Raw genomic sequence first — 21,173 nt, forward strand, 5'->3', positions numbered from 1 at the left:
CATACGATTATACATCTTATGATAGGCCCCGGATACTTCCAAAGCCCCATTCGCTGCGACTTCGATGCCAAGACGGTTTGGCATAGCAATGCCTCGTGATCGGTGAGCTGCCGGCTACATCGGCAGTCGGAACTTCGCAGCAAGAAGCGCGTGACGACTCAAAAGCCGAGGTGCAGTGCATTTTAGCGTCTACATTAGATAAAAGCTTATCCATTGCCGTTTTTCAATTATAGAATTATCAACATATCGAATTATCGTGAACCTGCTCGAGTTCGGCATATGAGGTTTCGAATGTAGTTCCGGAGATATCTTTTGTCCTTGCTCGGCACCCTTTCCGATTGGTATTTTAACACTTTTCCTGTGCAGGACTATGGTCGCTTTGCAACCGCTATAGATATTCTCCAGTACATTTAGATATGCCCCTTCTGCATCCTGGTAACGCTATGCCTGCATGACTGGTGAAGTTTCGACAGAGTCACATGCTTTCTTGTAATTTGTGAAGGCTATAGTATACAGTGGTCGTTTGTATGTTGCGCATTTGGTTATATCCCCACTGGTGGTCTATTGCAGTCTATCATCGTGTAACCCTACAGTAAGCTAGCGCAGTCTTTTTCTCGATTGATATCTAAGTTTGGTCTAATTCGCTAAAGTTACCTGAATGAATACCTTGAAAACAAGGCAAAGCCAAATGATCGGTCTCTATTTGTTCAAGTCCTTGACCTCTGCTTTGATATGCATTACAATAATGTTAGTGTCCTTGCAAGATACAGATGCACGGGAGTTTTTGAGTCGCGGATTATACAGGTGGTAGGTACTAGTAGAATGTCAACAGTTTTTTTAGGAGGGTAGATGTGTAGGCCAGTTGGTGAGACATGAAGGAGCTAGACACCGCAGCGGACACGGGACAGAGAAAGAAGACGACACAGGTCTTCTTTCTCTGTCCCGTGTCCGCTGCGGTGTCTAGCTCCTTAATGTCAACAGATTACTTAAAAAAAAGCTTCAGCTATTTCATGATCACCTGTCGTTTTCCGTCTTTACATTGTGAAGCTTTCTTTACTTCGTCTTTCGTTACTTGTGGCATGTCCAATTTCATCACTCCACTAGCTTCGTCAGTCACATCCTCATTATTTCGGCTGCTGTACAGATCTATGTAGAAGGTTCTGGCTACTTAAACTGCCTCATACATATTGGTAATGTCATTGCCCCCCCCCCCCCCCCTTCCCCCCGCCCTTCGTTCTTAGGGTATGTTATTAGTAAATAAGATGGTCTCATTGCCTCGAGGTGCTGCTTACACACAAATAAATACTGCCACTGTGAAGATAGCCGAGAAACCTCTAGCTTTTCCGAGATAAAGATTTTCGTGGTCTTGTGGCTATGGCAGGTAGGTGCGTAATTCTTAAGGTATGTACCATAACAACTGGTCAGCCAGCAATGATGACTGTTTATTTAAAGTAGGAGCCCTTAAAGCAGCTTCGGTCAGCCCACAGGCTTTATGAAGGCGTTCGTTGTAGAGGGATGACGCAGGGTGACAAAGTATCCGGTTATTGATTTGTAGGTACTTCATTTACAAGAAACAGGAAATCTAGTGGGTTGGTTTCTAGGCTCAGGTTGTGTTTTTATGCGAAGCATACTACTTTAGCTACCACTTCAGCCCTTCACCGTGGTTATGCGCCTCCAAATCACGTGATACATGACGTCACACCACGTGACACGATGACGTCACGACAGTAGAGAAACGGGGGCCCACCTGGCGCCGTCGCTGTGGTTGTGCGCCTCCAAATCACGTGATACATGACGTCACACCACGTGACACGATGACGTCACGACAGTGGAGAAACGGGGGCCCACCTCGCGCCGTCTCTGTGGTTGTGCGCCTCCAAATCACGTGACACGATGATGCCACACCACGTGACAAGATGATGTCACGGCAGTGGAGAAACGGGGGCCCACCTCGCGCCGTCGCTGTGGTTGTGCGCCTCCAAATCACGTGATACATGATGCCACACCACGTGACACGATGATGTCACGGCAGTGGAGAAACGGGGGCTCACCTCGCGCCGTCGCTGTGGTTGTGCGCCTCCAAATCACGTGATACATGACGTCACACCACGTGACACGATGACGTCACGGCAGTGGAGAAACGGGGGCCCACCTCGCGCCGTCGCTGTGGTTGTGCGCCTCCAAATTGCGCTACACGATGATGCTTCGCATTCTCCAGGCTTAACCAAGTTAAGACTCAGCCATTTTTTTTTCTTTGTTTTTTTTTGGGTATGGAAACCTCTGAGAAATTGGGTTAGTTTATTGTGTTAGTTTTCACTGTCTTGAAGAATTGTGGCTAGTGAGTCACAGGGCACGCATGGAGAGATCAATACACACTGATTGTTTTTAGTTGTGAGTGGTCTCTCTTTATTTCCGATCATGATGACCACTGATGTCAGCTTACTGGAGGCGCGGGAAGTGGGCAGCTGGTCAGATTTTTTCGACCTTCAGCCAGATACCATCTTCGGGGTAAGCAAAGAGAAAAGAAGATCCTATCTTCAGCTCCTTCTCCTGCAATTGCCGCAGCCAAATGGGTCAGTGACGAAAGATGATGCAGACAGTCGCTGAATTGTCATCACTTGAATTTCTCAGATTGCTGAATCCTCAAGCCCTTCTTCTATTTCTGCGCCGCACTCACAGCGTCGTCAAACGGTGTCCTTCAGCCTACTGCCGTATTCAGGACTTAGAACTGTTCAATAAACATTCAGTAAAGTGCTCATTGTGCAAGATGATTAACGGAAATGTCGAAGTGTTACGAAGTAACCAAAGCATGCCAGCCGAGGAATGGAAAGCTTCTGCACTTTTCTCTCTCTCACTAGCCCTCTACACAACTGAGGGGCGGTAGTCCTATCAATCAATCAATCAATCAATCAATCAATCAATCAATCAATCAATCAATCAATCAATCAATCAATCAATCAATCAATCAATCAATCAATCAATCAATCAATCAATCAATCAATCAATCAATCAATCAATCAATCAATCAATCAATCAATCAATCAATCAATCAATCAATCAATCAATCAATCAATCAATCAATCAATCACTTCTGCTCCTGGTGTTAAAAAGATGAACTTTTCCAGCGTTTTTATGATTCATATGAGAAGGGCCGACCTTGCACTCTGTAATTATTCGTAATCAGCACTCACCTTCACGTGACGGTCGTCGAGGATAAACCTGTATTTGGCGAGTGTCTTAGCCATCGTGAGTTTCATCTCCATTTGAGCAAATCGCATCCCGATGCAGTTTCTTGGGCCCTGACCAAATGGCTGGTAAACCGTAGGGTCAATCTGGCTCTTATTTCCTGTGGAAAATCTGAAATGAAATTCCACCCGAAAACTCGAATCACAGTCACACTTCACATCAGTCCAAAGGGCCGAAATCTTTGAGAAAAAATGTGTAACTTATAATTTTAAGCTCTTTTTTCATACTTTATTGCTCACTCATCTAGTCAGATGCATTCGCTTTTGGATTGAACCACTTCATATAAGCGTTCCAAACCAGTGATTGGCTTAGACTCATTGATCTCCGTGGACCAAGTCACACTTAAAAAAAATTTAACCTTCGCAAGCACTCAGTGGAGTCATGGGGAGCATGCGGAATATTTCCTAATTCCATCTGGAATGGTATTAAGGAAAGTGACGTATTTCACTGTTGAATCCGGATCCCCACTGGACGCAAATCGAGCCAAGGGAGCCGCTGCTCAATGTGGACTTCTCTAAGGTGCCAAGTTTCCTTTCCGTTTCTTTAGTTAACTGGTGCTAAAACTGGAGTTTATTACTCGTTACCTTCTTTGTTAAGTATGTGTAGTAACCAGGCACTTATTGTGCAATCAGTCACCGGGCCCAGAAAATATTTCCTACACCTGCGAATTTTGCTTGCAAGAAGCTTGCGTGATCCATGTTTAGTATTGCATTTGCAGTACGCATAAAGAAATAATTAAACTCTCAAAATTTATTCTAGTTTCTCACGGGTTAAGTTCCGCATTGCATTATTTGCTTTGTACAGAAAACCTATTTCCACGAACGCATTGTCCAGTTGGCTGAGTTATGGATATGAACGGCTTGCCTGCGCGACTTGTATAGGCGTATAGCAGCCATGAAGTGAAGATTGAATACAAACGATAATATTCGTAGACACACTTTTTGTGCACATTTACTGCAGAGAACTATATCACGTGACATGAGATATGGGAATAATATTTACCATCCTCGGATTGCACTTAATACCTTAGATTTTGCTTTATGCTCCGAGCATTATTGAGGGGACAGCATTTTCATAGGAAAACTTGGATGAACGATCATAAATTTGATTTTGACTCTTTGCTTGCGTAAAACGGATCCTAAGCATCGCGGGCAACAAACGCAGGAAATAAAAAAAAAATTCACCGCAATGGTGGCGTCAACCACCATAATCACTGTACAAAGTTGGGTGAGTTTAATGTAACAGGTTAATGTAATATAACACTTTTTATTGTTTAATGTAACACTTGTATAACAAAGGCCACACGTAGGACAAACTGTCTCCTCCTGCCCGTCCGTCGTTTCTCGTTCGTGCGGCAACTACATCATGAGCGTCATGTGGCTTCGGCGCTTCCGTTTTTTTTGTATGTTCAGATTATGCTGAATAAAGATTATTATTATTATTATTATAACCACCTCTGAGCAGCTACCACGTTTGGCAAGAATTACAATGACAATTCGACTTGCAACAACTCAATGCTTTAAGCGCAAATTTAATATTCATTCTTACTGCACTTTTCTGTTCCAAACTGCAGTTTTGGCCGAGTTTCTTCCCGTTGATTTTCTGGTTTTTACCTTGATATCTTTATTGAAATAGCTAAGCAAGAACGAAAAACATCTATGATAACGGGCCTACAAACTGGTTGGCCGCTCAACCCTTGTGTAGGAGAAACAGTGAAATAAATCAGGCTGAGCAGAAATGTTTTGTCACACCTGAGGAGGGTGCATATTGGGGGAGCCAGCCATGTAACCACTCGCAACAACAGCCGCCACAGCAATGCTTCACTGCAGCGGGTTGTATTAGGCCCGTGTACTGTGCGATGTCAGTACACGTTAAAGAACCGCAGGTGGCCGAAATTTCCGGAGCCCTTCACTACGGCGTCCCTGATAGCCTGAGTCGCTTCGGGACGTTAAACCCCATAAACCTAAACCAAACCATATTATGTTTTAAGTTTGGTTTGGTTTATTGGGGTTTAACGTCCCAAAGCGACTCAGGCTGTGAGGGACGCCGTAGTGAAGGGCTCCGGAAATTTCGGCCACCTGCGGTTCTTTAACGTGCACTGACATCGCACAGTACACGGCAGTCGACTTTCGCCTCCATCGAAATTCGACTGCCATGGCTGGGATAGAACCCGCGTCTTTCGGGTCAGCAGCCGAACGCCATAACCACTCAGCCACTGCGGCTGCTCGGGCTATATGGTAAGGGTTGCCCGAGCAGTACTCTGAGCAACCACGTACAAAGACTTCTTCAATGGGATCAAAAGTACTGTACAGAGTACTGCACGTGATCCCGCTTTGCTCAACTCTGTCACAGTTACGCTGCGGGTGGAAGCCGAGTTCGCGTCATTTTTTCGTATGCGATAAGGCATAAGATTACTTTGATAAGTATCAAAACTAGCTGCAAAAATTTTCACCTTGACATCTAGACAGACGAAAGAGGAAGCATTTCGCAACAGTGCAGTAAAATTGGGGTCATTACATAAAGGAGCATTGCACAGGAGGTGAACTTCGAAAGGCGATATTACCTGTCCGGATCAAATTTAGCAGGCTCTGCCCAGTAGGTCGCATCGCGGCTCATGTAGTAGCTGGGCACAAGAATGCTGATACCAGCGGGAACAGTCTTGTTGTTGTGTACGTAATCGTGAGTGCCGGTTCTTGTAATGAACCTGTAAAGAAAGGCAGGGGTTTGACTAGTAGGCAGCATGACAGCGGCACCAGAGGATTCAAGCAAAGTGAGCGAAATTAACGGAATTCAATCACGCTGAAGTACGTTAAAATAGAAGATTTAAAAAGGTAACGAGGGTTAATAGAAGTCTCGAATACCGACGAATCCTGATTCAATCGAACAGGATGAAAGTCTGCAATCAGTTATGGCTGTCTAAGGAATCTGCATGGAACTCTTATCAAATGCATCATTTGAAGATAAACGCACCCTTTGCGTAATATATGCTGCCAAACTGTTTTCTTTTATTAACAGGACGAAGAAATATTGCCTGCTAGATATACTCCATCAATGAAAATACTAATCGTTTATGTTCATCTCGACTCGGACTGTATCAGCGACATAGTCATTCTTTCTGCGTGTTCTGAACGAAAAATTAATGCAAATAATTTGCCTTTTCTTAGTGTTAGAACAATCACTCACCACAGCCTTATCATTTCAGGTTGAGAGAACAGGAAAACATTTATTTCAATTTGCTGTACTTATCGAAAAAGCTGCATCAGCTATCTCGAGCCTTCTATGTGAGGAATCGATGAAAAACTTCAATGCTGCGCTGAATAGAGCTACCTGGTACTGTTGGCAACAATAAAGTAAGCGTAGACGGTCCACTTCGCAAAGCAAAAGAGAGCGAAAGAAAATTTTGTGAAGAGAGCTTTTGATCAGGAAAATCAGGTAGGCATAAATTACTCAAGCTCTGTTGGGAACCGTACACCATGTCAGCAATGATTAAGACAAAATAATCAACATCACTCTGACTAGGTCTACTGTAGGGCAAATGCATGTCCCACTGACTACCGATTAAGTCTACCCTGAGCCAAGAGTGGACACATTGTCCACGCAAAACTTTGAAATCTCATCCGTCCACCTGACTCCTTTGCTGCCCCTCGTTACGTGTGCTATCTTATGGAATATACTTGGTCACTCTAAGGCGCCATCGAATATCCTCACTTCGTATTGGTGTCCGTGCCCATGTGGCTTTTATTCTTCTTAGTTTTATCTTGGACAGCATCATCATCATCATCATTAGCCTGACTACGCCCACTGCAGGGCAAAGGCCTCTCCCATGTCTCTCCAATTAACCCTGTCCTTCGCCAGCTGCGGCCACCGTATCCCCGCAAACTTCTTAATCTCATCCGCCCATCTAACTTTCTGCCGCTCCCTGCAACGATTGCCTTGTCTTGGAATCCACTCCGTTACCCTTAAGGACCAGCGGTTATCTTGCCTTCGCATTACATAGCCTGCCCAAGCCCACTTCTTCCTCTTGATTTCGACGAGGATTTCATTTACCCGCGTTTGTTCCCTCACCCGCTCCGCCCGCTTCTGTTCTCTTAGCGTTACACCTATAATTTTTCTTTCCATAGTTCGCTGCGTTGTCCTTAACTAATGCTGAACCCTCTTTGTTAGCCTCCACGATTCTGCTCACTGATACATTCTGCTCCCGTCCTGGCTCTTAACGATACAGATGTCATTTTCTTTATCGTAGGACTCTGCGCTGTTCTAAAGCTAATTTTCAAAGCATTTCTTTAGTTTACAAGATTCTTCCCACAGTTGTGTACTGGGAAGGTAAAATTGTTATACACTTTTCTCTTGACGTATACCAATAAGCTAGTAAGAATAGAGAGAGACAAAACAGAGTATGGTAATGCATAGATGTTTCCACATTAACAACACTATGAACGGGATGTGAATCGTGTAAAGTTAAATGCTTAACAGAAAGTAGAGTTTCCCACCGTTAATCGAACATTTGCTATTGTATAACTGTACCAATTTCTGCCATGTTTTATCATTTAGATTATGAAAATATTGGCAATGAGTAATTTGACATGGGGGCAACATCAAAAGCCAGGACTTATGAAGATGAATGCTTGACAAGTGTTCTACAGTCGTTGACACTCCAGCCCTGTGCGAATTGATCCCTGTGTTCACCAGAATCCTCAACTCATGAATAATGACTTCCGTGCAGCTCACACGATTGCTACCACTTATTTATTTTTAATTTTCTTCGCACAATCAAGTATTGCATAGACGACTGATAACCTTTACGAATCGAAAACTCATAAACAGGCTGCAATTCTTGAAACTGCTGAACGCCTTCGGATAACTCACCCAACAACCGAAGGTTGGTAGCGAAGCGATTCCGAGATGACTTGATCCAGGTACTTCATACCAAAGACATTGTAGTAATTGAATGCACCCTGAAAAGTTTTTGACAGCGCCATTAAATCTGCCCACGAGGCAATTTAACGAATTTGCAGCAGCGGATTCGTACGTCTCTCTCAAGGACGGCCAAGACTTCTTTCCGAAGGCGGTCTTGAACGTCCTGGTGCCGTGCAAGCGCATATGATAGAAAAGACAGCGCCGTACCCGTAGTCTCGAACCTGCAATGCGAACGGTGGACAAGTGTTGGAATAATTGTCGCGGGGTGAAGTACTTAGTGAGGTAGAGAAACCCTTTAATGAAAAACGCAAAGAACATAGACGGTGTTTAATAATCGCTGGCATTCTACTGTGCATGGAGAAGAAAATTTGGGGGATCAAGACGGAAGGAGAGCGGTACGGGAAAGCTAAAATAAAAATAAAATAAAAAATAACAGAAAAACAAGGGGAGAACATAACGAAAAGTGCGTAGCAACAGACAAGGCCGCCTGATTGTGCGAGTTATATTTCAGCATTTCTTGCGTTCTTCTTCACCACTACACCTGAAATGATATGTACACAAATAAAAATTTATTGTGTACCAACAAACAGTGTAGTACATACATATCGTCCCCATATCGTTTAAGTAAACGCTGTCAAATTACTTTGTACCAGTCTTCAGGCAGAACGCTACCTAGTTGGAAAGCAGTTCTTGTTTTCTTATCGCTTTTGATGAAAACGATAATGGACAGTAAAGGGAACTTAGTATAGACTGGACGAATCTTGACGATATCTTAGTTGACACGCTCCGCGCAGAGTGTGAATACTTTTTTTTTCAAAATAATGAATATTTCTCTCAAGCCGTCATTAAAAAATGGGGGGCAAAAACTCCAGGAAGTATTATTAATTTTTGTCATAAGACTTTGTTACCCTTCTTTTTGTTGCTACAGATAATGCACATCGTCTGGCAGAACAAGCGATAAGATACCTCATTGATAACAGATGACATTCATACCCGGCTACAAAGAAGAGGAGACCATTGGCCACGATTTCCGCATTTGTTAGGCCGGGCGTTTTTGGGTTCTTGTTTTGCTTCTGAGCATCGTTTTCTGGAGCAGAAATAATTGGATGTGACGTCACACAACTTGAGCGCAAATAATATATCATCTTAAGGCCAGCGTCATAGAGAACGGAATGCTTTTAGTACCTTCCGCAGCACGCTCAGTGTCGCAGCCTGTTGGAAGCGAGTTATCGTTAACAGCTCCTTCGTCCGCTTCGGAGTTAAGCATCAGTTGAAGAAAATCGGTCGTAGTCGCCTGTGGAAAGGAAAAGGAAATATTATTGCGAAAGCATCTCTTGGCTCATCAGTGGCATCCGTCCAACGAGACAGATCCATAGCCAATCCAACACTAGCCACATAACAATCCATACATTGGCTAAGCTGGCTAAACAGTCCTTTCTTTGCAAACAAACGAAACCTCAAATAAAGACAGAAAAAAAAGAACTATTGCGAAAAAATTAAAGAAACAGAAATAAAAAAGAAAAGTAATAAAAACCTAAAAAAACAAACATTTTGAACAAAAAGAACAAAAAGAACAAATGAAAACAACAAATAATAAAAAGTGAAAACAAAGATAATGACCAGGAAAACGAAAAATTTGGAGGGAGAAAGGAAAGGGAAATGCTTTAGAATTTCCCTTTTTGAGCAGACTTAAAGGGCAGCTGCATCACTTTGTTGAGAATTTCGCCATATTCAAGGATTGAAATCTATATAGGATGTAGGTAAAGCATTCCAAGTGTTTTTGCACTAGCATTTAAAATAGTGACGTAATCGACGATTGAATTTTGCGCTTCTCCTCAATGCACCAGAGGAGTGCGGAAAAACTCAGCGTGACGTCACGCAAGGTATGATTTCAAATTACTGCTGTCGTCAGCCCCACCCTGCCTTAACTCGTTAAAGGCTGCCGAACAACACTCGGCAGGGTTCGCCTTCGGTGGTGTTGGTTTCTTTTTTCCATCAAAGCAGGCGTTTGTGCGTTGGAAATGTACCGATACCTTCGATGACGTCATCATGCGCCCCCCACTTGGCGTTGTGCGCTGCGGAGAAGCTTGAAGGGCGTCTAGATTTTAATTGGTGATTACTTCACTATTTCAAGTGCTAGCCCAAAAAGACTTCGCGTGCTTTACCTGCAAGTTTCACACATTCGGCCATCTTAAGCTTGTTGATTTCTAAAACCTATGCAGTTTCCCTTTAAGTGCAATCCTGTGATTTTTTTGGGTCGTAGTACCTGAGATTGATTGACTGATTGATTCCATTTTATTTAGATGACACTGCGTATCACTTATGAATGATTGTTTCTTTCGTAAATATTTTTCAACTCGACATAGGAATTCAATATTAATATAACAGCGCAAAAAGCGACGTACAAAGAATAAATTGCGATACAAGACCTTGCAAGGCAACAGACCCTATAAAGTTTCAGCCACGGTCACCCTAGCCGATTAAATTTCCCAGTGTTTCTTCTAAAACATACTGACTTTGAATAAAAATATCAGTAATGAGTAATTATCCAGCTTTCCTAACAGCTTACGTCTCTGTTTTCGCGGCGGTACTGCACGATGGGAGTGACGTCATCCAGAATCATGTCCGTAACGGTCTTGTTATACCGGGACGTCAACCAGAGAATCACCCGCCAGAAAGGGCCAAGCTCTGGAAAGCAGGCTGGAAAAGAAGATGTGTACTTGCTCTACAACACATAACACATTAATCTCGCCATGTTTATTGAATTTGTGCATTGTCTCTATTGTGGTCTTGATGACAGTAGGGCTCATCGGGGCACTGCTATGCTAACTTTGTTAGAGTCATGAGGAGAAGAAGTGTCTGGTTAAAATGGGGTTATTACCTGTGCATATTGCGAAACGCCACTCTATTCATGACATGTCTATACCATTATAACTTTTAGGATATAAACGTTAAAAAATACTGTTTTAGAAAGAGGATACAAGTCCAGGATTCTTGCACACAAATTTTGAATATTGTAATGTTGCAAGGTACTGTTACATAAATATTGAAGCTAATTTCCCATTCTTATTACGAGTAGCAAAGTCTTGCTTTTAAATTTTTTTCATCACTCGCATCGAGTAGTCAAGACTGGCATAGAACCAGTGGGGAAAGGTTTTCACGAATGAAAAAAACGTTTATAGCGAAAGAATGCAAGCCTTCCGACGGGAGTCCTGCGGATTTATTAATTGGTAGAATTAAATCTCACAATGTATGAAAAGATTGCGTTCACAAACTATTTCCAACTGACAAAATGCTTTTTTCAAGAACTTCTGGGTATTTGTCTCCAAAGCATGTTAGGAATTTAACTGCAGAAACTTTATGTCCAGAGACATACCGCTGAGTCCTGCCCCGTTTCGCTTCTTACCTACCCTTTTGTTTCTCGCTGCCAAAATTATAAATAAATCACCACCGCTCGCTTGACAAACAGTCATTTCCTATGTGACCACGTCCCGCCTTATTCGCAATGAACATGAGAGCATGGGCGCTTCATAGCATCCTCTTACTAAAAAGGTAGCCTCTCCAGGAGAGCCGGAACATTTTCAGGAGCCCAATGCTGCCCTGGAAGAGTGACTCAGCAGTTTTGTTGCTGCCTGTCCTCTGCTGCAGGCCCGACTTGAGTCCGAACGCAGATCTGAAGATGCCGTCGGCCGACAGCCTCTGGAAGAGCTCGCGTGCTTCGAAACTATCGTTCTTCAACCTCAAGTGCTCGACCACAGAGAGGAACTCGTCGGTGCAATCCTCCATTAGACTTGCCATCTGAAATGGACACACCGAGTTTTACTGGCATAGCTTTACTGACATAGCAGACTTAGTAGACTTAGACATAGTAGACTTAGCAGACATAGCTTTACTGAACCCGCCCACTCCTAACCTCCCCCTTTCCCATTGCAATGAGTGGACACAGTTTCGGGCACGTGGGCCACGTGACAGGGTTGTGGCATTTTCTTGGAAGCGCCAAGTCTCAGATCCGCATATCCCCATGGCTTAGGCCTAGCTCTCCTGAGGCAACAAATGAACGCAAGTGTTTTCGCTTGCCTTCCCCTGTTAGGTAAATTGCCGTAGGAAGGTAATGTAAATCGTAGACTGTAGCCGCTCTCAGCAGAGCCTTTCCTGGAGGTGCAACCCCTGTAGAACAATCTCTTTCCCGATTATCTTGCTGCCTCATTCAAATTTGGGCACCTCAATACTGAGCCTAAGCGATAATGGTGATAACGTCTACGCCACTTTGTTTCCCAGGCTCAACTTTTCAGCCTGAAAATGCTATTCCGAAAGGTCGCATTTTAGGCTACCTGGGCCACGATATACTTTATTACCGTGCTGCTGATGCAATCTTTTGAAAGTTTTTTTTTTATGTTTCAATTTGCGTTACACTTTGATTCATGCCTCACACCCGCCTCTTTGTATATGCACTTTGCACTTTTTCCATCCCTGCCTTGTCCGGAAACAGGCCGCTGGTAGTGTTGCAAATAAAATAAATTCAGCTACCAGACAAGCAAATAATTACTGTGGACAAAAATTTTGCCCCTTCGTACAAATAACGGAGATATCCCAAGCAGCACAGGCAATCCGGCCAATATTGCAAAATGGATGATTTCAGTCTGGTCGTTTGTAGGGCCGGCATTTGCCGATATATCTCCAATAATGGGCCGATTAATTGTGCTGCTTGGGATCGGCAACCCTTGAGAAACAAAATGGCGCCCCTCAACCGCATAGCTGTCGTCTCTATCACCGAATAGACGCGCTGACATGGAGCTCCTCTTAGTTCAACACAGCAAGCAATGCCTTGTCTCACGGGTCTTGTGTAACAAAGAGTTTTAAAGCTGTCGTACCACGCGATACGGCGCGTCGGGAGGAATTGAGCCATCGTAAGTGGCCGTGCCTATCACCAGCCTCCAGACATTTGATTGATGCCGAGTCGACAGTTTCGTCAAACGAACGAATTGTATCCTATCGTCTAGTACGTCCACGCAGAACAAATGCTTTGCAAAACTTTGAAAAATTGGCTCTATATCGATGTTATCACCTCTGTCAGCACGCTCTGCGTGTATGACGCACGCTGTCAATAACTCACGTCAGCATTCTAACCTAACCTAACCTAACCTAACCTAACCTAACCTAACCTAACCTAACCTAACCTAACCTAACCTAACCTAACCTAACCTAACCTAACCTAACCTAACCTAACCTAACCTAACCTAACCTGCACTGCGAGTCTCAGTGCAGGTTAGGTATTGGGACAGGGCAGAGTGAAACACTGCATTGTATGTCCGATGTCCGGGATATTAGGAACTGGTGTCCCGGGATAGCGTTTCGTGACCTTTCGTTCCGCAGTCTTTTTGTTTGGTCGTCTGTCATTGGTCGCTGCTCCCGGTGACGTAGGTCTTGAGTTTTGAAACCACGGTGATCTTAGCTGGAGTGCGCCTATGATGCCTCTTACATGAAAGAACGCTGCCCACGACCATGATGCGCTAGGGGACCACCACCTATACCAATCAATGTCGGTGCACAAATACGCATTTGACATGTCGGAAGAGGCATTTTGGCGCTAGTTCGGTGTCAGGAAATAAACTTCGCAGTGGTTGTGCGACAAATTGGTGGAATGGGACACGGAGACTAGGACGGACTGGATGAGGCGTTGGGAGATTGGCTAGCGGCGGCAGCGCCTTCACATCGCCCTGTCTGTGATTGGTCGCTTGCTTTACGTAAATACCAAACGAAAGAAAAAGAAAGCAAGGCATTACAAAATTCATTCCCTGTAGGATTACACCGAAGCCTCGAAGGGCGCAGAGGCAGCTGTAGTTTCTTAAAGGCGTGTGATGCGTTGTTTTAAGCAAGGACAGAGAACTGGACGAAGACCAACGATTAAGCAACAACACTCTCCAATGTAAAAAGTGCCCAAGACAGAAAACGGTATGGAAAGAAAAGATATGGTGATTGTAGGAAGCAAAAGCAAGTTCATCCACCTCGTTTACGGGTTCGATACCCAGTGCCGCCGGGATAACAACCAGCGATACAATGGGTGCAAGCTTTCCTCAGGCCTGGTGCTCGGATTCTGTCGGGTGAAATGCTTGGACAATATATCTCCGACCCCACCTTGTCTGCGTACTTTACGGAAGCGTGCTTACTTTACGGAAGTAGAGCCCTCACAGATTCACCAAAGATCAAAAAGTTCTTTGAAGGTGAGGACAGTGGTTCTCTACCATACAGAGGTTTAGAGCTTGAGGGCTGGCACATTAACTTTAATGCACTACTGAGAAGCAAACCGTGCAGCCTGGTAACCTTTTGCAAAGACTGTGCGAGCGCTTACCTTCTTCATGTTACTGGTCGCGAAGGCACGTGTAATGAGGCTGCGCATCTCCTTCCATCGGTGGCCCGTCGTGTTGATGAGGTTCAGCCTGTCGATGGGATGGACTCGAGCGAAGCCACTGAACACCTGCAATCCCACCCAAATAGTAACGGTTCTTATTGTGTTTTAGCAAAACTCTCACACCACTGCAGTTTTATACAAACCCAAGCAGCGAAGGTAATCTGCCCAATATATAAAATGCCTGCTTTCACGCTGGCCCTTTGTAGGGCCAGCGTTTGCCAATATGTGTCACATATTGGACCAATGACTAGTGCTCCTCGGGAAGCCACTCATTGTGTGATAGGGCCTCGATCACTCTCGTCTTTCTTAAATGACTGCATAGTCCCATGTAGCCCAGATAATGGGCCCAATATTGCAAATGGATGCTTTCACTCTGGTCTATTGTAGTTCGGGCCTTTGCCAATACGTTTCCAATATCGGGCCGGTTACATGTACTGCTTGGGGTCGAATAGACAGGCCTGCTCGCTTTTTGCAGGGCGTTAAATGGAATTAAGCATGTGTGTAGTTAAAACTTCGCGGGATAAAAAAAAATGTGGAAAAGCATAAAGGGTGGTAAGTATTCTTTTTTTTTATGTTGACTATGTGCAGTTCAAAAGCGTTTTGGCATCTTTCTACTCCTTTTACAGCATGCACGATTTTGTATATGTTGTCCCTCCTGCCGTTTCTGATACTTGACAAGGAGGCTTTGTTACAACGTTACAAATACGTTGTGTAGCGGTAAGCCTACATACACCAATATACGCCATTGGGTTGCCTGGTCTACTTGAACGCCTTGTTTCAGCAAGGCTGAAAGCAGGAGCTAGATTAAATATTCTATGAGCAGCGATGCCTTTTGTAATGAATAGAGTTTTCGGATTACCTAAACCAATATAGCTTTCATGTAGGCCTATTCTATAAACACTACTAATTTTTTTTCAACAAGTGCTGCGCTGAAAAAAAGGGACAGGAGAAGGAAGGAATAATAGGTTTCTCATGAAAAGGTCAAAGAGCAGAACGAATTTTGAACTTACGCCTCTACTGTCGAAGTTGCTGAAATCCTTTATTTGGATATTTTTGATTAGCTCCAGATCCTTGACAATGAGGCAAGGGTAGGCACCGTTGAAGAATCTGCGATAAAACAAGATGCGATATCTAATCAAGATAAAACAAGATATAACAAGATATAACAATCCAGCATATATCGGGCCATGGCTGCCCAGAGCGAACGTCGTCAGCGAAGTTTGTAACAAAAGTAAGCAGTGGTAATTTCTGTCTACAATAAATTGTTAACACATCGAATAAATTTGCTGACCTAGTGAGCCTTTGTGAGCCTTTAAAATTTTCTCAAGAGGTTGGGAACACAGTCAGCGACTGACGGTGGACCTGATGCGTGTTTCAAGCCAATTTAGAAGCGAATATATTTCCAACACCCGAATCTACACTTCGTAAATAAGCACAAAAACCAAACAGAACATGAATTCATTTTATTGCAAAGTGAACTGTAATTTCTCGTGATGTTCATCTGTTCTGACCATTTGCAAGACATCTATAAACTCATTGATGATCAAACTGCGCTCAGACCAAGTCCTAAATAAGCACGAAAACCAAACAGAACATAAATTAATTTTGTTGCATAACCAACTGTAGTTTCGCGTGATGTTCATCTGTTCCTACCGTTTGTAAGTGATCTATAAACTCACTGAGGTTCAAACTACGCTCAGACCAAGTCCCCTTTGAATGACCGAACTTTAAGCGCTGAGTTGGGCAGCTTTATTTGCTAGACTAGGGACTTATCGTCACCAGCAATTCCATGCTGTTACTCAGTTAAGCTTTAAAAAAAAATATGCTTCGTTGCCGCTTCATCTTTCTGCCACTCGACGTGCCGTAAGTGCAAATAGCTGGTTATTAAAGGGCGATTGCTGCACTTTTTGAGAATTTAGCGATATTCAAGGATTAAAATCTATATATGCTGTAGGTAAAGCATGCCAAGTGTTTTTCCGCTAGCATTTAAAATAGTGAAGTAATACGTCACGGTAGGTATGATTTTAAATTACCGCTGCCGTCACCCACACCCTGCCGTGCCTAGTTGGATGCTGCCAAATAACGCTCGGTGGGCTCTGCGTTAATTTTTTTCCTTCGAAGCAGGTGTTGATGCTTTCGAAATGTACCGATACCTTCGATGACGTCATCATGCCCCCCCTCCCCTTGCCGTAGTGTGCTGCGGAGAAGCTTGAAGGTGGTCGCAATTTTATTCGACGATTACGTCGCTATTTCAAATCTTAGCCCAAAAAGACTACGCATGGTTTACCTACAAGTTTCAAACATTCGACGCTTTTAAGCTCGTAGATTTCTAAAACGTTCGCAGTTTCCCATTAAGAAAAGCTACCGAAGAAACCATATAAGAAACAATGGCTTGCGTGCCTTTGGAGAAAACAGAAAATATACGCACCCTACGTAGTCCCCGTACTTTTCTATCCATTCGTTGAAGGCTGCAGCTGCTCCCTACAAAGAAGAGTGAAGAATAGTCAGTGGGTCTAAAGACTGAATTTTTTTCAGAAGAATGGCCTGAGGGGCGAGTTGCTGCATGATGAAATGAACGCTGGCGCAACAAGGACACTAACAAGAAAGGGATGCATCTAGTGTGGTGCACATGTGGTGTCCCTTTCTTGTTAGTGTCCTTGCTGCGCCAGCGTTCATTTTAACTTAATTATTTCAACGCCGATGAGATCGGATTAGATTCCCAGGGGCATAGCATGTCATATGATTTATTTAGCGAGTGAAAGGGGGTCAACGGCTTCTACCAAAGTCAAAGTATTGGAAAAAAAAACGATGATTCTAGGCACTTGTGAACAAATGGGTTGAATAAAGCCCAAATTCTCCAGACTTACAAAATCTGAAGGCTCAAAAAGGGGTTGACAGTTTCACTCGTTGTCCAGGACTACTCCGTAGTACAAACGCGCTTCTCGTTTTCGTTGCGAAAGCAACACTACGCGAGTCGCCGAGCCATTTCGCGGAGCTGACGAAAGACCATACTACGCATGCGCGAGGAGCAGTGACGTCACTCGGCGCCCAGCTGGCGCGCCGCCGCCGTCGCTGCGCGGGTGACTCAGAGGTGCCGCCGCCGCGCTCGCCAGTTGCGCATGCGCAGTAGCGGCGCATAGCTAACGTGCCGGGGCCGCCGCCGCTGCCGCGCTCTCTCCATCGCCTCTCTCTCTCTCTCCTCGTTGCTTTCGCAGTCCTCCATGTTTAACCAGAGCTAAAGCACCGCCAATTTTTTTAACAAAGCCTTAAAGAACGGTGAAGAGAAAAAGTGACAGGAATTTGGCATCTTGTATCGCCTCCGCGTAGAATGTGACGTCTGGTGTGCGGGAACCGGAAGGCATGCACGCTCTCCGTACGCAGCTGTCAGTTTGTGAGCGCTGACAGCTGACTGGACAGAGGAGCCTGGCCAGGGGTTATTTATATATGCGAAATAACTATTTGAAGCTGAATGATTAACGCCGAAGATGTGTTTTACAGCGTTGCTCAAAGATGCATTTTCTTTCGAAGCTCTAGGCTTACTACAGCTAGGAGTTCATTACGTTGAGAGTCTACAAGATGACTATTAAGGCGAAAGCCTTTAATGGCTCATACTGTCGTCCGTTAACAATGCGTGTCATACGCGTTTAACTCGGGAACGAAAAATGATAGGAGAAACCCAATGGTTGCTTCAGATAGATGAAGAAAAAATGAACCTAGAAGCCGAGTTTGATGACTGTAGATTAATTAGTTAATTAATGATAGACAAAAATGTCGAAATTGCGTCGCAATAGCGCGGACGTCGATGTAGCCACGGGAACGGTGTGGCGTCACATACACCGGAAATCGTCACGACATAGTAAAAATTGTCACAGAATGGTCAAAAAAACGCCAGATTTTTGTCAAATTAGATGGAAAAATGTGTAATTAAGCGTAATTAACACTTAAGGTCCCCGAAAGATGTATAGTTCGGGTATCGATATAGCCACGTGAATGGTGTGATGTCACATCCACCTGAAGTCGTCACAGCATAGTGTCCCCGGCTTTGGCCTCTAAACACTTTAGTTGGCAAATTGTTCTCGCAATTTTTTTATGGCTACTACTTCCACTAAAGTGCGTTACTATTACTGCTAAAGGCTTCGTACGCAAACATTACGCAGCAAAATAGCCTATCGCGGTAGGGCAGTCCCCGGGCTTTAGTGCGCAAAAAATGTCGCGCGAGATATTTGTAATTTCAGTAACACACGGAACACGTCATCTAAGGAATCCTTTAAAATAGTTCTGCACGTAGAAGTAATTTCATTTGTGAGTGCTTCCGTCATACCTTGGCAAGAATTTCGGAGAGATTCCCAGAAATAAAACTTGGTGGCGGCCCTGGAATCCCGAGATCCTTAAAGATGGAAAACTTTTTTCTCCGCTCCCTGAAAAACAACGAACAACGCAGATCATGTCCCCATATGAGCGGCAAGTGAGGCTAGGGAACTGTTATTGTTCTTTTCAAAAACACTATAAGTGCGAAAACGTGGCTTTCAATGCACGCAGAGATTTTTACGAGACACAGACTGCACCCCCGCTCAGACAATCTCATACATGTCGTTCCTTTATATATAACCGCCACTGACCGACTTACATGTGTCGTACGGCGTTCGGATGGTTTCATTACATTTCTAGTTGCATATAGCTTACACGTGCTAATCAAGCTGGAGGCTAGGTTGTGACAAGGATTCCAACCGACGACATAAACACCTTCAATTGTATGCCTTTCTAGATTTTATATCAAAATTGTGATGCAATGGCGCAGTTGTGGTGTCCATCAATAAATGAGACAGTTACTCCGCCATTTTCTTTCGTCAAAAAACCACCAGTTCATTCGTCGTACAGCATTCAGTGTGGTGTCATAATCGAGCGCGCGTGTGGGTGTCGATGGCGTCATACTTCGAGAGAAAAAAAAAATCAATCGTAAACAGCTTGCAAACAGCTGCCGATGGTCTACGTCTAAGACGTGCTTTCGCGTTCCCACACGTAAGCAGTGTTGTGCGTCTCTGCCGAATTTTTAAATGATGAAAAACAGTCTTCAGAGTACTACGACACCCCTTTGAGAGCGAATTACGATCGTCAAATATGCCACTTATTTCCATTTTTCACTCTCTTTCTGGAACGTTGTGAACAGACACTGTGAGTAGTATAGCGTTTGGCACATTACAGGTGACGATGACCGCCGAGCTTTTTCACGCATCGACTAATGTCCGGCGAACGCAAGCTAGGCATTTTTTAAAAAGACACTGTTTTAAAAGCTTCAAGACACGGTGTACTTACAAGAAAAACCACGTTGCAAACAAGACGGCTATGCTGCACAACAGAACAGTCAACATAGTTGCTGCCGTAGATCGGTTCACCGTATTCCACACGTGTACAGGAAAAGCCAATGTGATGTGCAGTCGGCGAGCGTTCCTGGCAAAGACAAGTCTTGTGCAAGCAAGTACCGAACAACTCTTATCTCCTTTTGGCACCAAGCATATCGCCCGCCTACGTTCCTTATACTAGTGCCTTTCAATGTATGTATATGATGCAATCGCTTAAGCACGTTTATCAGGAGCGCAGTCCTACGGACAGGCTCAGAGCGACATCTAAAAAAAAGAAGACGAAATGAAGACGAAACTTTCACTGCTTACAGCTTGGTTGAGCGCACGTGCGTGTTGGACTGTTATGCGCATGCGCAATAGATACCTGTATGAAATCCCCCATTTAGAATGCTGCAGGCATAGACCAGTGGAGATATGGCTGTGCCCAAGAAAGGGAAATGTGGAAGGCTTTATAGATGCCTCTGTTATACGAGTATAAGGAGCAAAGAAGACCTCCTGAACGGTGAAGAATGGGAGAGAGGCAGGGTAGCCGGAAGGAGCGTATGTACTCGACTAAGGCCCGCACACATGTATTGGCCGCTTCCCCCCCCCCCCCCCCCCCCCCCCCAGTTTGCGAGCGGATAAATAAAAAAAGTGATCCGCAAAAAGCAGTTGCGTTTCACGTGTGTATAAATTATCTTGCTTTACAAGTTCCATGGGTAGCTACCATATTATTACAGCTCCCTCCTCGTATCATTATTATCACAATTATCACAATTCAGCATGCACCACTGTGGAGCTATGTGGTCTTTGAAACAGAATTCACAGCCTGTCATAACCATCATCAGCCTGACTACGCCCACTGGCGGGCAAACGCTTCTCCCGTGTCTCTCCACTAACCGTGTCCTATGCCAGTTGCGGCCACCGTATCCCCGCAAACTTCTCATCCGTTTATCCAACGTTCTGCCGCCCCCTGCTACGCTTGCGGTCTCTTGGAATCCACTCCGTTACCCTTAAGGACCAGCGGTTATCTTGCCTTCGCATTACATGCCCTGCCCCAGCCCATTTCTTCCACTTGATTTCGACTAGTATGTTACTAACCCGCGTTTGTTCCCTCACCCATTTCTTATCTCAACGTTACACGTATCATTTTTCTTTCCATAGCTCGCTGCGTTCTCCTTAACTTAAGCAGAACCCCCTTCGTAAAACCTCCACGTTTCTGCCCCATTGATGAGTATCGGCAAGATACAGCTCTTGTATGC

General features: G+C 44.3%; 1 protein-coding gene across 4 annotated transcripts; it reads right to left on the bottom strand.

Moving 5' to 3' along the window:
- Nucleotides 1-2,220: 2,220 nt before the first annotated feature.
- Nucleotides 2,221-20,124, bottom strand: LOC149348763 (cytochrome P450 3A4-like). 4 transcript variants are annotated; one of them, XM_089588326.1, is made up of 14 exons: nucleotides 19,886-20,120; nucleotides 18,894-18,990; nucleotides 17,001-17,053; nucleotides 15,583-15,679; nucleotides 14,513-14,638; nucleotides 11,709-11,961; nucleotides 10,733-10,863; nucleotides 9,349-9,457; nucleotides 9,130-9,250; nucleotides 8,276-8,384; nucleotides 8,113-8,201; nucleotides 5,810-5,950; nucleotides 3,192-3,357; nucleotides 2,223-2,550 (listed from the first exon to the last, which is right to left on the bottom strand). In XM_089588326.1, the coding sequence occupies exons 1-14, from the start codon at nucleotides 19,939-19,941 to the stop codon at nucleotides 2,470-2,472; spliced, it is 1,629 nt and encodes a 542-aa protein (XP_089444452.1). In that variant the 5' UTR covers nucleotides 19,942-20,120; the 3' UTR covers nucleotides 2,223-2,469. The 4 variants fall into 4 exon arrangements, with proteins under 4 accessions (XP_089444454.1, XP_089444452.1, XP_089444453.1 ...); XM_089588327.1 differs by having other exon boundaries at nucleotides 9,157-9,250; nucleotides 19,886-20,118; XM_089588329.1 differs by lacking the exon at nucleotides 2,223-2,550 and having other exon boundaries at nucleotides 3,239-3,346; nucleotides 19,886-20,124.
- Between the last annotated feature and the right edge of the window lie 1,049 nt (nucleotides 20,125-21,173).

The sequence above is a fragment of the Amblyomma mixtum genome, chromosome 4 (assembly GCF_055824585.1).
Source record: "Amblyomma mixtum isolate Tamu chromosome 4, ASM5582458v1, whole genome shotgun sequence".
Classification (NCBI taxonomy): Eukaryota; Metazoa; Arthropoda; class Arachnida; order Ixodida; family Ixodidae; genus Amblyomma; species Amblyomma mixtum.